Source organism: Clytia hemisphaerica, unplaced genomic scaffold (assembly GCF_902728285.1).
Source record: "Clytia hemisphaerica strain Z4C2 unplaced genomic scaffold, Clytia hemisphaerica genome assembly, whole genome shotgun sequence".
NCBI lineage: Eukaryota > Metazoa > Cnidaria > Hydrozoa > Leptothecata > Clytiidae > Clytia > Clytia hemisphaerica.
In genome coordinates, this window is record NW_027103744.1 from 665,123 (window position 1) to 677,805 (window position 12,683).

General features: G+C 34.9%; 3 protein-coding genes across 3 annotated transcripts in view; 2 read left to right on the top strand and 1 right to left on the bottom strand.

Annotated features, from left to right (window-relative positions):
- The first annotated feature begins 2,092 nt into the window (after window positions 1–2,092).
- LOC136805311 (prolargin-like) lies at window positions 2,093–3,776 on the top strand. Its single transcript, XM_067061897.1, has one exon. It carries the CDS (start codon window positions 2,213–2,215, stop codon window positions 3,602–3,604), a length of 1,392 nt encoding a protein of 463 aa, XP_066917998.1. The 5' UTR covers window positions 2,093–2,212; the 3' UTR covers window positions 3,605–3,776.
- Window positions 3,777–7,661: 3,885 nt separating this feature from the next.
- LOC136805320 (solute carrier family 35 member G1-like) lies at window positions 7,662–9,826 on the top strand. The gene is made up of 2 exons (XM_067061907.1): window positions 7,662–7,691; window positions 8,172–9,826. Exon 2 carries the CDS (start codon window positions 8,515–8,517, stop codon window positions 9,652–9,654), a length of 1,140 nt encoding a protein of 379 aa, XP_066918008.1. The 5' UTR covers window positions 7,662–7,691; window positions 8,172–8,514; the 3' UTR covers window positions 9,655–9,826.
- Window positions 9,827–9,905: 79 nt separating this feature from the next.
- The window catches only part of LOC136805314 (uncharacterized), a 98,085-nt gene continuing 95,307 nt past the window's right edge, over window positions 9,906–12,683 (bottom strand). The window contains exons 15-17 of the mRNA XM_067061900.1: window positions 12,237–12,289; window positions 11,663–11,902; window positions 9,906–10,565 (exon numbers count right to left, since the gene is read on the bottom strand). Coding sequence (XP_066918001.1) covers window positions 10,495–10,565; window positions 11,663–11,902; window positions 12,237–12,289 — 364 coding nt within the window. The 3' untranslated portion in view covers window positions 9,906–10,494. The remainder of the gene's footprint in view (window positions 10,566–11,662; window positions 11,903–12,236; window positions 12,290–12,683) is intronic.

Below are 12,683 nucleotides of genomic sequence, written 5' to 3' on the forward strand. Positions count from 1 at the left end.
GTTAGCGTAAATTTCACTGTTCATCTTAGAGGGAAGTAATTTACTTTATCCGGAAATAATTTGCAGAATATGTTAATTTGTTATCTCAAGGCGATCGAACGAGGATAAGAGGATTTCGTATGAAAGAAACAAGTTTGAATAATTTTCATATTTCTTTAAGAACAAAATGACTTAAAAGCGAGAAACCATAAATTGGGTAAGATCAATAACTAGAAGGTTTTCTTATCTCTCGGTGTACAAAACTTTGAGAACCCACAAAAACATCAACAAATTTAGGATTTGAGATTACAATCTCTCTGTATACTACCGTGTGAATGTTAATTGAATAAATATTATCTTATACCATATAAGGAGATGTACGGATATTATGAGATACTCGTTTCTAAATGTTGTACATTGAGACATAAATTGTAAACAGTCGCTTTTCATCTATTCAGCCGTAGCACGTATATTATTATAGCACGTCTACTAGCGCGCGGTACGAAGGTGATATGATTCCTTTTAGAGCCGAAATGTGATAATTTTCTCAATTCGAACAGGTTGTTGTACAACACGGTCAAATATTGATTTTTTATTTCGTTTTATTATTTTCTCTTCATGTGATTAAATATACGGGAATCTTTTTTTCATGAAATATAAAAAATATTGAGCTGTTTTCAGAGAATTGTAGTATATCGCGTTGTTGTTTTGATAATGACGGCAGTTAGCAACGCTGGTTGTTACTCTGATTCTAAAAGTCCTAAAACGTGAAATTTGTTTATGTAAGTGATGACAAGAGTCAACCCTCTTCAAAAAAAGAATGACAAGAGAGAGAGAGGGGGAGATCATTTGTTGAACATCATTGAAGAAAGATGACATTCTTTAAATGTGACATCATCAAGCAAACAAAACAAAAAGTAACAATCCGATGTAAATTATGATTGTTGTTAGTTAGATATAGACAAGAAGAAAAAAAAATGTTCCGCACTATGAATACTGTTTCATTTGTTAGCGATAAGACCTCTTGTAGTTCACCAGATTATCGCCTTGAGGGGGATGCGAAATTCTTTGGGTTTAAGATGGTTTTATGAAGAGTTGTGTGAAGTATTTGAATTCAGATTGTGGTTGGATGTTGAAAGGTCAACATTTCATGGCGATAGCACAGTTGATAGTTACGATAGGTAGATATGAATTATGTGAATTCTTTCAGCTTATTTTTGATTCTTTGACTGGTTCTGGAATGTGATGATGTTGAAATGTTTGATCTGAAGATTCGATCATAGTTCAATATGGTTCCCACCCAGCTGGCACACAACTTTGTTTCAACGTTTATCTAACGTTCACAACGTCCATTTAACGTTAGATTAACGTTGAAACAACGTTGTGTGCCAGCTGGGCAACTACTATCAGTTTCAAGATGGCAAGTAAGCTAATCAGACCGATTCAAAAAGTGTATATATAAACAAGACTAAATAAAAGTAAGTTACATATAGTAGTAAAATGACTTGAATCAATGTTGATGATGATTAGAAATCGGTAGAAAAGACTTTTAAAATCCAATGATTGATGTAATGTGAATGCGAGAGCATGGCCAGCGAAATGATGTCAAACTCAAAGGAATTTTTGTGCGATAATCTTATCATCTCTGCTGCCAGCAACTCACATTTGCATTATCAAAATCATAGGATTTCAAAAATCAAAGTAAAGGAGAAGAAAGCAAAAATAGCTTCTGATATCATTGGGATAATAAGTCTTTCAAAAGTCTGCTGTAATTGATTAGAAATCACTAATTTTGACGTCAACTTCAATTTGAAATTAATGGTCAAATGGGTTGATTTGTTGTAACCATTATTGCTTTTTAATTGAAGAAAATTCATTAATTTTACGATTGGTGTCAAAAAGTATAATTAATTTGCAAATTAAATCTTCATGTCAGCAGGCATAACCTAGTATTTTGTTGTTTTTTTTGGCTTACTTAACTACCGGGAAAGAAGAATGTGTACAGAAAGTAGATCAGTTAGCGATTTTTGATATAATCTTTTGGACATTCGGTTAATAAACGGGTCATACATTCAAACGTCGACATCTAAATTATTAACTCGTCATCTTTGTTTTTTAGAGATTTCTAAGAACAACAAACTAACAGAGCGAAAGAATTATTGATGATAAACAAATATCGAAAGAAACCAGGGAGAAATTTGATGAAATAACACAACAAAACGAGATCAACAACATGTTTCACTGGAGATGGACCTTTGTTTTCGTGGTTGCTTTGGTTATCGATGACGTCATCAGCTCACAAAATTGTTCTACGAAGTGCCGATGCACAAAAACATTCACATATTGTCTTTATCAAGATATCACATCAGAAGAACTCGTAAATATCTTACCAACTATTCCAAAAACAACAGAGAAATTATATCTTGGAGGAAATAAAATTACGCACGTTAATATGGAAGAGTTTTCTCATTTGACAAAATTGACATATCTATCGCTGAATTTCAACAAGTTAACAAAGCTACCGGACAGAATCGGACATTTTCTACCGCGACTGCGCATTCTACACCTCACAGCCAACCAAATCAAGACCATTTCTTCTGAAAATTTAAGAAATTACGATAACTTAAGAGTCCTGAATCTTGATCAAAACTCAATCAAAGTAATCGGTGAAAATACATTCGATAAAATGTCGAATTTGCAAGAACTTCTTCTGGGTCAAAACCAGATTAGTGATATCAATCAAAACACTTTCAACGGGCTGAGAAATTTGATCAAGTTACAATTAAGTGATAACAAAATCAAAACAATCCACGAGGACGTCTTCCAATCAACACTTCAACTACAAGAGTTATATCTTGAAGTCAATAAAATCACTCACATACCAAAAGGTCTATTTTACAGACTGACCAAACTACGTATCATCTATTTGAGCGACAATTTCATAGCACATATTGAAGAAGGCGCTTTTGATGGTCTGAGACTTGAGACTGTGTATCTTAACCTTAATTTACTCGAGAAATTGCCAAATAATTTATTCAAAAACACTGACATTATACGAAACGTCTTTTTATTGGATAATCCTTTCCAGTGTAGTTGCCAACTGGCCACAGCTGTAGCGGACGCGCGACAAAACTTGAAATCATCACGTCATAAAGTTCATTTCGGAGATTGTAAACTTCATTATGGAACTATAATGTCAGTTGAGGGTTTAACAGTAGAATCATTAAACTGTACGGCGTGCGATTTGAACCAGTGTCCTCTTATGACAAACTGTACTTTGGAAGCATCTGAAAAAGATGGCTACGTGTGTATGAAATACATTGGCGATTTAGTTGATCAATCAGAAACGAACTCAAGACACTCTTCATCGAATGCGCAGAAAATTTCCAGTCATATTTACTTAATCGTGGCAGTTATCTCAATCCTTATAGTCGTATGTTTAATAATCGCCGTTATCTTGTTTATAAAGAGTCGGCAGAAAAGAAAAGCCTTCAAAATTGACAATAAATATATTTATGAGCAAGTTGATAATAAAAGGACACCAAAATTGACCAATTTGAAAGCTAAAAACAGTTTCAATGTTGTGGTACAAACACCAGTTCGGATGAAACAATACTTCGTTTGATTGTGACATCAAGCCTCGTCAATTTAGATTTTTTTTTGTACATATGTTAAAATGTTGATTTTTATTTTTTACAAATTTTTATTTTGAAAAATTTAATATATTTATTTTGAGACAAAGAGCGCGTAAAATTTTGTATATTTTTAAAACGTATCTAATAGAATAAATAATCAAGGAAAACACTTTGAAATTAAATTATTCACAGTTTCATTATTGTTAAAACTAAAACCATCGGAAATTCTACGCCTTTTGCCTACTTTAATCGTAGAAATTTTAGCGAGACTAATTTGAGCGTTTTAGCGAGTTTTCACTATTTTCGCTAAAATAAATCTCGCTAAAACACGCCGAATCACCAGATCGCTAAAATTTATCCGCGCGAAATTTCTGGTTATATTGCCCTGATACATTTTTATCAATAGGAAGGGTTTCAGTGCAAAGAAATGCTAGAAAACGAAAGCAATCAGTAATGTAATACGAGTATTCGCTAAAATTTATCCACGCGAAATTTTTTGAAGTCGTGATTCGCTAAAATAAATCAAAAAAAAATCAAGATTTTCCTGACTCGCTAATATACGCTAAAATAAGTCTCGCTAAAATTTCTACGATTAAAGTAGTAACTACGTAAATTTTCCAAATAACTTTTCTTGTCTACCTTTGACTAGATTTGAGTAGTAGCGGCTAAGTAGATTAAGCCTTTAAAAGTTTTCAAAAATATTCGAAAAAAATACACGTTTTCTTTTATAAGAACATCCAAAATCTTTAAAGCCTTCGGATGTTCTTAACTTTTTGAGTTTTAAGCCTAAAAATGTTTCTAACATGTCCCTTATTTTCACCATTTGTGACTATCTTTGTCCATTTTCCTAAGAAAATAGGTGTTTTAGGGTCCACGAAGCCTTAGATTGTTCTTAACATGTTCTTAACATTATGGCCATCGAAGCCGTATGTTTTTATATAGTTTGTTCTTTAAAAAGAAAACGTGTAGCCCTTTCGCTTTTGATTGCCATTATTATTTTAGGCATTATCTGGTACTAGATGTGGAAATATGCTACGACACGCTTTGCTCTGAAGGTCGGGCATATTTTAACATCTGGAAGGTTTGCATTACGGGATTTGAATTGACCGCGTTTAAAAATTTTGCTCGGAGCTTGGAAACGATCAACAGCAAGCTAGCATCTAATTCCAAATCGGTTGCGGGTGCTAGCCAGAAAATATAACAAATCTGATTCGCATCGAATTTGTTATATTTTTAGCACAATATTCGCCTTTGGTTCGGAATCATGTGCTATTGCTCATGTAAACAAACATAAACAATCCCTAATTTAGCTATACAGAAGTCTGGTAAACAAGTCTGTAGATCTTTCTGATTACAAAATTGTCTGTTTTGTACACATGTTTGTACTGCTGCTAGAGACTTTGACTGACTTTGACTCCGGGGGGGGGGGTACTAGGGTTGCGAGCTGACGGGAGGGTGCCGCCCGACTTTCGAACTTTGGACCCTTACCGGGACTAAAAAGGAGAAAACAAAGGAAAATTTTGGGAATTTTACGACCCTTAGCGGGAATAATTTGACCAATTTTGACCAAATTTCGATCTTTCAGGGGGTAAAAAGTTGAAATTTTCCTTTTTTTCCGACCCTTACTGGGACTGAAATTTGATTTTCTGATTTTTCCGACCCTTAGCAGGACTTTGGAAGTCCAAAAAAGGTACCCTTAAGGGCGGCACATACCTTACCCTCCATTTGCCTAAGTACCCCCCTCCCCGGGCTTTGACTGTTGTCGGGCAGTCGGTTGTGTTCAGTTGTCTGGCGGTCAACAGTCGTTTTGATAGGACCGCACAAGATTATACCAACATAAAAGTTACTGAAAAGCATTAAGGAACATACCTGTTAGGGGCTCCCCCAGGGGCTGGCGTGACACGTGAATGACCCTTTTTTCTGTCGTGAATACGTGAATTGGACTTTTTCGGCGCGTGAATACGTGAATTGAGATATCAACGTGAACGTGAAAATAAGATTTTTCCAGCGTGAATTCGTGAATCGAGATTTTGATCGTGAACGTGAAAAGCGAATTATTGTCTAGAACAAAACTGAATAAACCTAAATCTAAAAAATTTTCTTGCTCGCTTCGCTCGCATATAATCTTCGATATCATACGGACGTAATGATATTGGAAAGTTATTCAAAATAATCAAAACTTTATAAAATTTAAAGATAAACAAATATTTTTCCTTATTTTTCTGAGGACGCATTTTGTAACATTTAATGACAACTTTTGCGATGCAAATACTGCATCCAACGATAGTGTTTTGAGCCAAAACGAAAGAGTCTTAGAGAAAATTTTATCGGTCGACGCTAATGATGGTCGTCTTTCTGTAGTCACTTATATTGTTACTAAATGCAGTACACAAAATGATACCGCAATAACTTGGAGACAGGGAACGGTATTTGCTCTTTTAATGATTTACATAAATAGGTAGTTCTAAATCTTGTATAAATGCATCATCGAACATTCAGAAGAAACTCTTGTGACGCTGCACCGTGTAGGGCAGGTACCTCGCTCACCGTACCAGGTTTTTGCCAGTAAATGGTCAGTGTTGAATATAATGAAAGATTTTGAATGAATTGTGTGACCAAGAAGGCATACTTGGGTTTAATAATAGCGTGTTAAGACCGTTTTCTCAGGAATAAAAGAAAAAATTGTCGAAAATCTTTCGCGCTCGCTTCGCTCGCGTACTTCTTTTCCAAAGATTTCCTTCTAGGAGACGAAGGTCAAACTAGGCGACCTTCAGTTGCACCACCTCTTTGAAGCCTGAGACTTTCCAGTCCATGATTTTAGGCCAAGCCTCGATTTAAAATTTATCCTTAATAGATTTTAATACGGATCTGCGACGAAGAAAATCGGAGGAAAATCCTTAAAGCTAAGCCTTAACATTGCATTTGCCACCCTTAACAAGTAAATTCAGACAGGGTCTATATCACTGTACGCCAGAGAGGTAGTGCTTTGTAACTTTGACGTAACAGACCTTAAAAATTTCCCTAAAGGGTCGACGCTTTCAAGAATAAAATCACAAAACTACAGAAAACTTCATTTTGATGAAAATTGTTGGTATAAGAATAGATCAAACAGCTTTAAAAGAGGCCATAAAAGGTCATATTTAGCCCAATAAGTTCACAATCGTTTAACAAAAGAATTAAAAGCAAAATTACCGCGTGAACGTGAAAATGGTTTTTTTCGCGCGTGAATACGTGAATTGGCAAAAATTTGCACGTGAATACGTGAATTGAGGGTCGACTGGGGGGGGGCTTCCTGTTACTGTTTTTTTATGATCTTTGAGTTTGGTTTTGAGAAAATTCAGTAAAAATCAGTCACCAAAACAAACAAAAAAGAATCAACATTTGTGTGTAAAAAACACTCTTTAAAAGGTTGGTGCATTTACAGAAATTACACTAAATACTAAAAGTAATACCAAGAAAGTATAAAGACATTTATATTGTAAAAAAATCCACCAAAAGCAACCAATAAACAACCAAAATCTAACAAAAGTTCTTCACTACTTGCCCTTCTTGTTTCCGAAATTTGGTTTGTCATTGAAGCGCCGAAACTATGAAATTAGTAGTTTTTGACGGTCGGCGCAGCAGACATTTCCATGCTCAATTTTTGTTCAGTCGGGACGAAAAAAATTCTTTGGGCAAGCGAAGATATAGCCATTGAACCCAACTGTTGTCGGCACATCAAAAAGACCACTACTAAATCTCTCCGATGGTATATTGGTCCGCTCCTTTAGAGCTTTAGCGTGGGCGGCCGCCAATACGCCATCGGAATATCAGATAATTCTAAGCACGCATTAAAAATCTTCTTGCTGGACAATATCGCTTCATATAGGACATTCCAAGTCACAAGCAAGGGTAGTATCAATTGTTTACTTTTTACAGTATGCAGAGTGGGCTCATGAAAACTTTTGTTCGTCAAACATTTTCTTAGTTTATTAACATGGTTTAAAAGTTTATTATAATGCTGAACATGAGAGAATCTTCATATTTTCAATTGAAAGTGAATAATTCTTCCAAAAGAGATAAAGATCACAGTAAAAGGTAAAGTTTTTGAACTTGCATAACATTTTTGTGAGATATTTTCATTATTTTATAACTTCAGGGTAATGTTTTTTTGAAAACTGATCCTAAAAATCTGATGAGACAAGAGAACTTTAAAAATTTCTCAAGTCATTTTTTTAGAGTTTAGAGCCTTAGAATTTCAAGTATAAGCTATTTCTCACCCTCTCCCTAGTAAGTAAAGGTGACTCTTAGGAGATGTTCGTGTCCGAGCCAAAATAAATTCGCCCCTTTTAGACACCTCCTTCTAACAGACCCACCCACTGGCTGAAAAAACCCCACCGGGTCTGTGAGAAGGAGGTGTTTTTAGGGGAAGATTTTGTCGCAGGATCCCTTTTATTCCAAAATGTTGTCCAAATGGTTGGTCTATCTTTGAAAGTTTTGAACCACTTTGAGTTGATTGATTAATAAGACCAGAAACTATTCTCTAATGATTTCTTCTTCTTCTTCTTTCTCTTTCAGTAAAACCATTCAAGAACACTGTTGGATGTTGGTTTGGGGAAAGAAAAATATTACTTAAAAATCTTTCGTATGCTGATCATAAGAAACCATTGAAGAAAAGCAAATCAATCGGAAAGTTACGTCATAATAGCGGTGGTAAAGGGGCAAAAATCACAGCATTGATCAATCTCAATTGGATTTAAATTGGACATAGCTTGCTTTATATTACAAACTACCAGAGATATTATACGCTAACACAACAACAGGGATCAGGAATCGAAATAAAGACAATCTGAAGCATTCCTTTAAAGAAATTTTGATGTATTTGCCAACTTTACATTAACGAAACAAGTCAATCAACGAGATGAAATATCCAACAAACAACGATTCGGAAAGCAGTGAAAACGGTTCTGAATGTACAACGCAACGTTGTTGCCAAGAATCACAATGTTTCTCTTCAAAACTAAAACGACTGCAAAAGAGAATGTCACAATATCGACTTATCGGTATTTTACTATCAGCTTTTTCTGGACTTGCTTTTACAATGAGTAATTTTATGGTACAAGTGGCTCACGTGGAGATCTCACAAACATCTAAAGACAATGTAACTATTTCAACATATGAATTGGTCTTTATTCGATGTTTTGTTCAACTTTGTTTTGTGATCCCCTTCATATACATTATGAAAATTGAACATTATACACATCTCAGTGACATACCTTATTGTTTGATTATGGGTGTGGCTGGTTTCACTAATATTATATTGATATACTGTTCGCTGGAGAAAATCCCAATCTCAGACACCCTCCTGGTGACGTTCACAAGCCCCTTCTTTTGTGACTTATTCTCAAGGCTATTCTTAAAAGAGTCTTTACACTGGATCAATTGTTTAGCTGGGATCTGTTCGTTCATTGGTGTAATAGTCGTAGCAAGACCTTCATTTATATTCGGCAAGTACAGAGATCACCGTATCACATTATCAGACCCTAAATTTACTATCAGAGATAATGAGACCGTCTATCTAACGGGGATCGCGTATGCAGCCTTTGGTGCTATATTTCTAGCGTTATACTTTGTTCTGGTCCGTAAATTAATCAAGGTCAACGGTCTATCAGCTATAATGACTATTTTCTATCCTAGCTTGTTGGGAGCAATAACGACTGTTCTACTAATACTCATTTTTGGTGAACCGGTTTTTATACCAAGGAATGCTAACGACTTTTTCATCTGTTCGTCTATTGGAGTCTACAGTATTGTTGCATTAGTTCTGTTAACTTTAGCATTGAGTTTGGAAAATGCAACAATAGTGAACTTGATTCGTAATCTGGATGTTGTGTATGCATTTTTATTGCAGTATGTGATTTTCAATATCAGTCCCAACCTTTGGAATCTAACTGGAGGTACAATTATTATTTTCGCCACATCCATTGTAGTGATAAAACAATACTTTACCAAAAGAATGGTATCTGATGAAAGTGGTATTGGTGGTGATGAGGCAGAATGAATGAATGAAATGAACGAATGAATGAATAGATGAATGAATTAACAAATGAATGAACGAATGGACGAGTGGAAGAATGAAATTACCCCTCTACAAATTATCCTTTTTGTAAAATTCAAACCTGTAAATATTTTTTATAATTTTCTTTGTTTTGAAGAATCAAAATGTTGTCTATCAGAGACCTGCCTATTTACACGACGGTTTAAATAAGTTTATGTTGATAAAACACCAGATACTATAGGAATGCTTGAATGATAGATTATAGGTCTTTTCAATACTTTAACAATATTTATAAAAACTATGTACAATTGCAAGTGCAGTGCATATTTCTTTGAAACTTCATTGAGATATTTATAACTAAATTGGATCTAATGGTCCGAATTTTAATAAAAATTACATATCAAAATTAAAAGGTTTTATTTTTACATAAGTGTTCCCGTTTCATATCCCATTTCTGCCTATAGTCATATTGTGCTGATATAAGCAAAAAAATTTTTTTTCATCCTTCTGACCAATCTTGCTCCACAACTGTGTCAATCCAATGTGAAAAAGCTCGTGACTTAAAATTGATGAGTAAGTAAACGATACCACTCTCATTTAAAAACAAAACCTTTAAATTAACATTTCCTCCTTTCGATTTAATTCTTTAAAAACTTCCAGAGAACTGGAGTATTTTCATGGTGAAGAGGGTAAATCATTTCTGGTACATCCGTTAATAATTTTCGTGTGTTTGTGCATGTTATGTACGTTATATAACTCACTAAATTAATCGGCCTTTTTTCCTCTCGGCGTGGCCCCCGTCTTCGGACCTTTGGTCAGTAAGTTGCCGGTAATCATTTATAATCACGTTGAGAAAAAGAAAGTTTGTTCCCATCCTCCTCCAGATGTCGCTTGGAATATTCCACTTGATGTTACTGAAAACAAAAAAAGAGATATGAATTCGATGATCTATATTTTTCATCCATTCGCCCTAAAGAAACTACCAAACACAGTTTTGATTATTATAGTCTGAAAAACACCCTTCGTTTTTTTTATGCTGGTTGTTTATAAAAAGAACACCCCTGACTCACAGCCCCGGTGGAACTTTTTTCCTCAGTGGGATAGAAATTCTATTGTTCCAAGGTTAAAAAATCCAGTGGGGATGGTTTTGGAATGCAATTTAAACTTTGAATTTCTAATGTAGATGAAATCAAAATCAATATCCCAATGGGGTATTTTCCCACTAGGGACGAAATTTCTGCCAAATTTCCCAGTGGGACTGGGGTCCAAGCGGGTCTGTGACACAGGGGTGTAAAAGAAATCCAAGACCCATGCCACATCTTTTCAAATACACGTTTTTTATAAGATTTCATCGAAAAGTTTTTTTTTAAGGTGTTTTAGAGTCAGTGAAGCCTTAAAAGGGTTAAAAATGTTTTTGAAATTTATCTTAATATTTTGGCCATGGAAGCTTTATGTTCTTATAAAGTTTGTTCTAAAAAAACGTGTACGTGGGGTCCGGACACTTTCCCAATAAAATCATAAAAAAGGAACTAACTAAAGGACTGGGTACGAATTTTAAGAAATTTATCGAGTCATTAAAATAAATCAAATACACACTTTTTTTTTATAAGAATGGTGTAAATCCATTTCATCATGGATATTCTTAACTTTTTTGGGAAAATCATCCTAAAAATATTCTTACAGCATTCTTAAGTTATGATTTTAATTCAGACTAGATTTAGTACATACGTCTCAAACATAAAATGGCATGACCCTTACTGATAATTGAAAATGTTCTAAAAATGGCACTTTTAACTTGAGTAGCAAAATTCCATGATGGTGATATTCTTAGCATTATTCTTAATTTTTTGGCCATTTTCATCATGGACATTCTTATAAAGTGTATTCTTATAAAATAAGCCTGTAAGTTCATCAACTTAAATCAACAAAATTTTGGATGTTCTTATAAAAAAACGTGTATTTTGGTCAAAGAAGGGTTTTTAGGAATTAATAAGAGAAAAGAAAAACCTACGGGCGACTGAAGCATCGTCTGTAACCTCAGGCGTTCCACCCAACGCCATATCATCCAATCCGGAAGCAGCAATACTGTTGACATCATTTTGTTTGCTCAGATATTCCGTTTCATCCAAATATTTCACACGTTCATTTTGATGGTTCCATGAGCAAAAATTTTCCGCTTTATGACAGTATCCGTAGAAAAAACCGTCCGATGGATAGAAAAACCGTAATTGTGTTACTACCGGTGAAATGGCTAAAAAAAGAAGAAATGAGATTAAAATTAGCAAGTTTAAAGACTTGGGGACACGAGAAGTTTTTTTCGCGTTGGTGCATGGGGTGGAGACACGAGAAAGCGCGTTTCAGGTTGGTGGGATGGAGCATGTTGCATTGCACCAATGCGAAAAAATATTCTCATGTCCCCAAGCCTTAACTAGTTTTTTTATTTTTTATATCTTATTAAAAATTTTCGATCAAATCTGTAACACGACCCTCACTTTGGGGTAGTTGATCCCGGCGGCTCATCAAAGGGCGTGGAACACTCTTCTTGTGGTAAGGATGTTGCAATTTAATGGAAATAAATATATTACCTTTGTATTCGACGCCATTATTGACTGTATAATGACAATTCCCTTTTTCAGATCTAGAAAGGAAATCCGTATAAATGTTCGAAGACTTGATGATAAAATTACGTGATTTGATTAATCTTAAACGATACTGGGCCATTCCAGCAAATTGTCAACCACGATTAGAGATCATATCTATGCCCGATTGAACCGCCTCTATGGGTGCATGGCTCGTAGCTTTCTAAGGTCCCGGGGGGGGGGGGGGTAAAAGGGTTGGCGAATGAGGGGTATATGCAGACGGGACCTCCGAAAACAGACCCTTAGAGAGACTGATTTTTGCTGAAAAAGGGGACCCTTAGAGAGACTTTATTTATTACATTTATTAGATTTTTTCGATTTTTGAAAAAAGTCATACCCTTAGATGTCTTAGATGAATTACATATGCTTTTGTAATAGAGATTTTTCAATTTG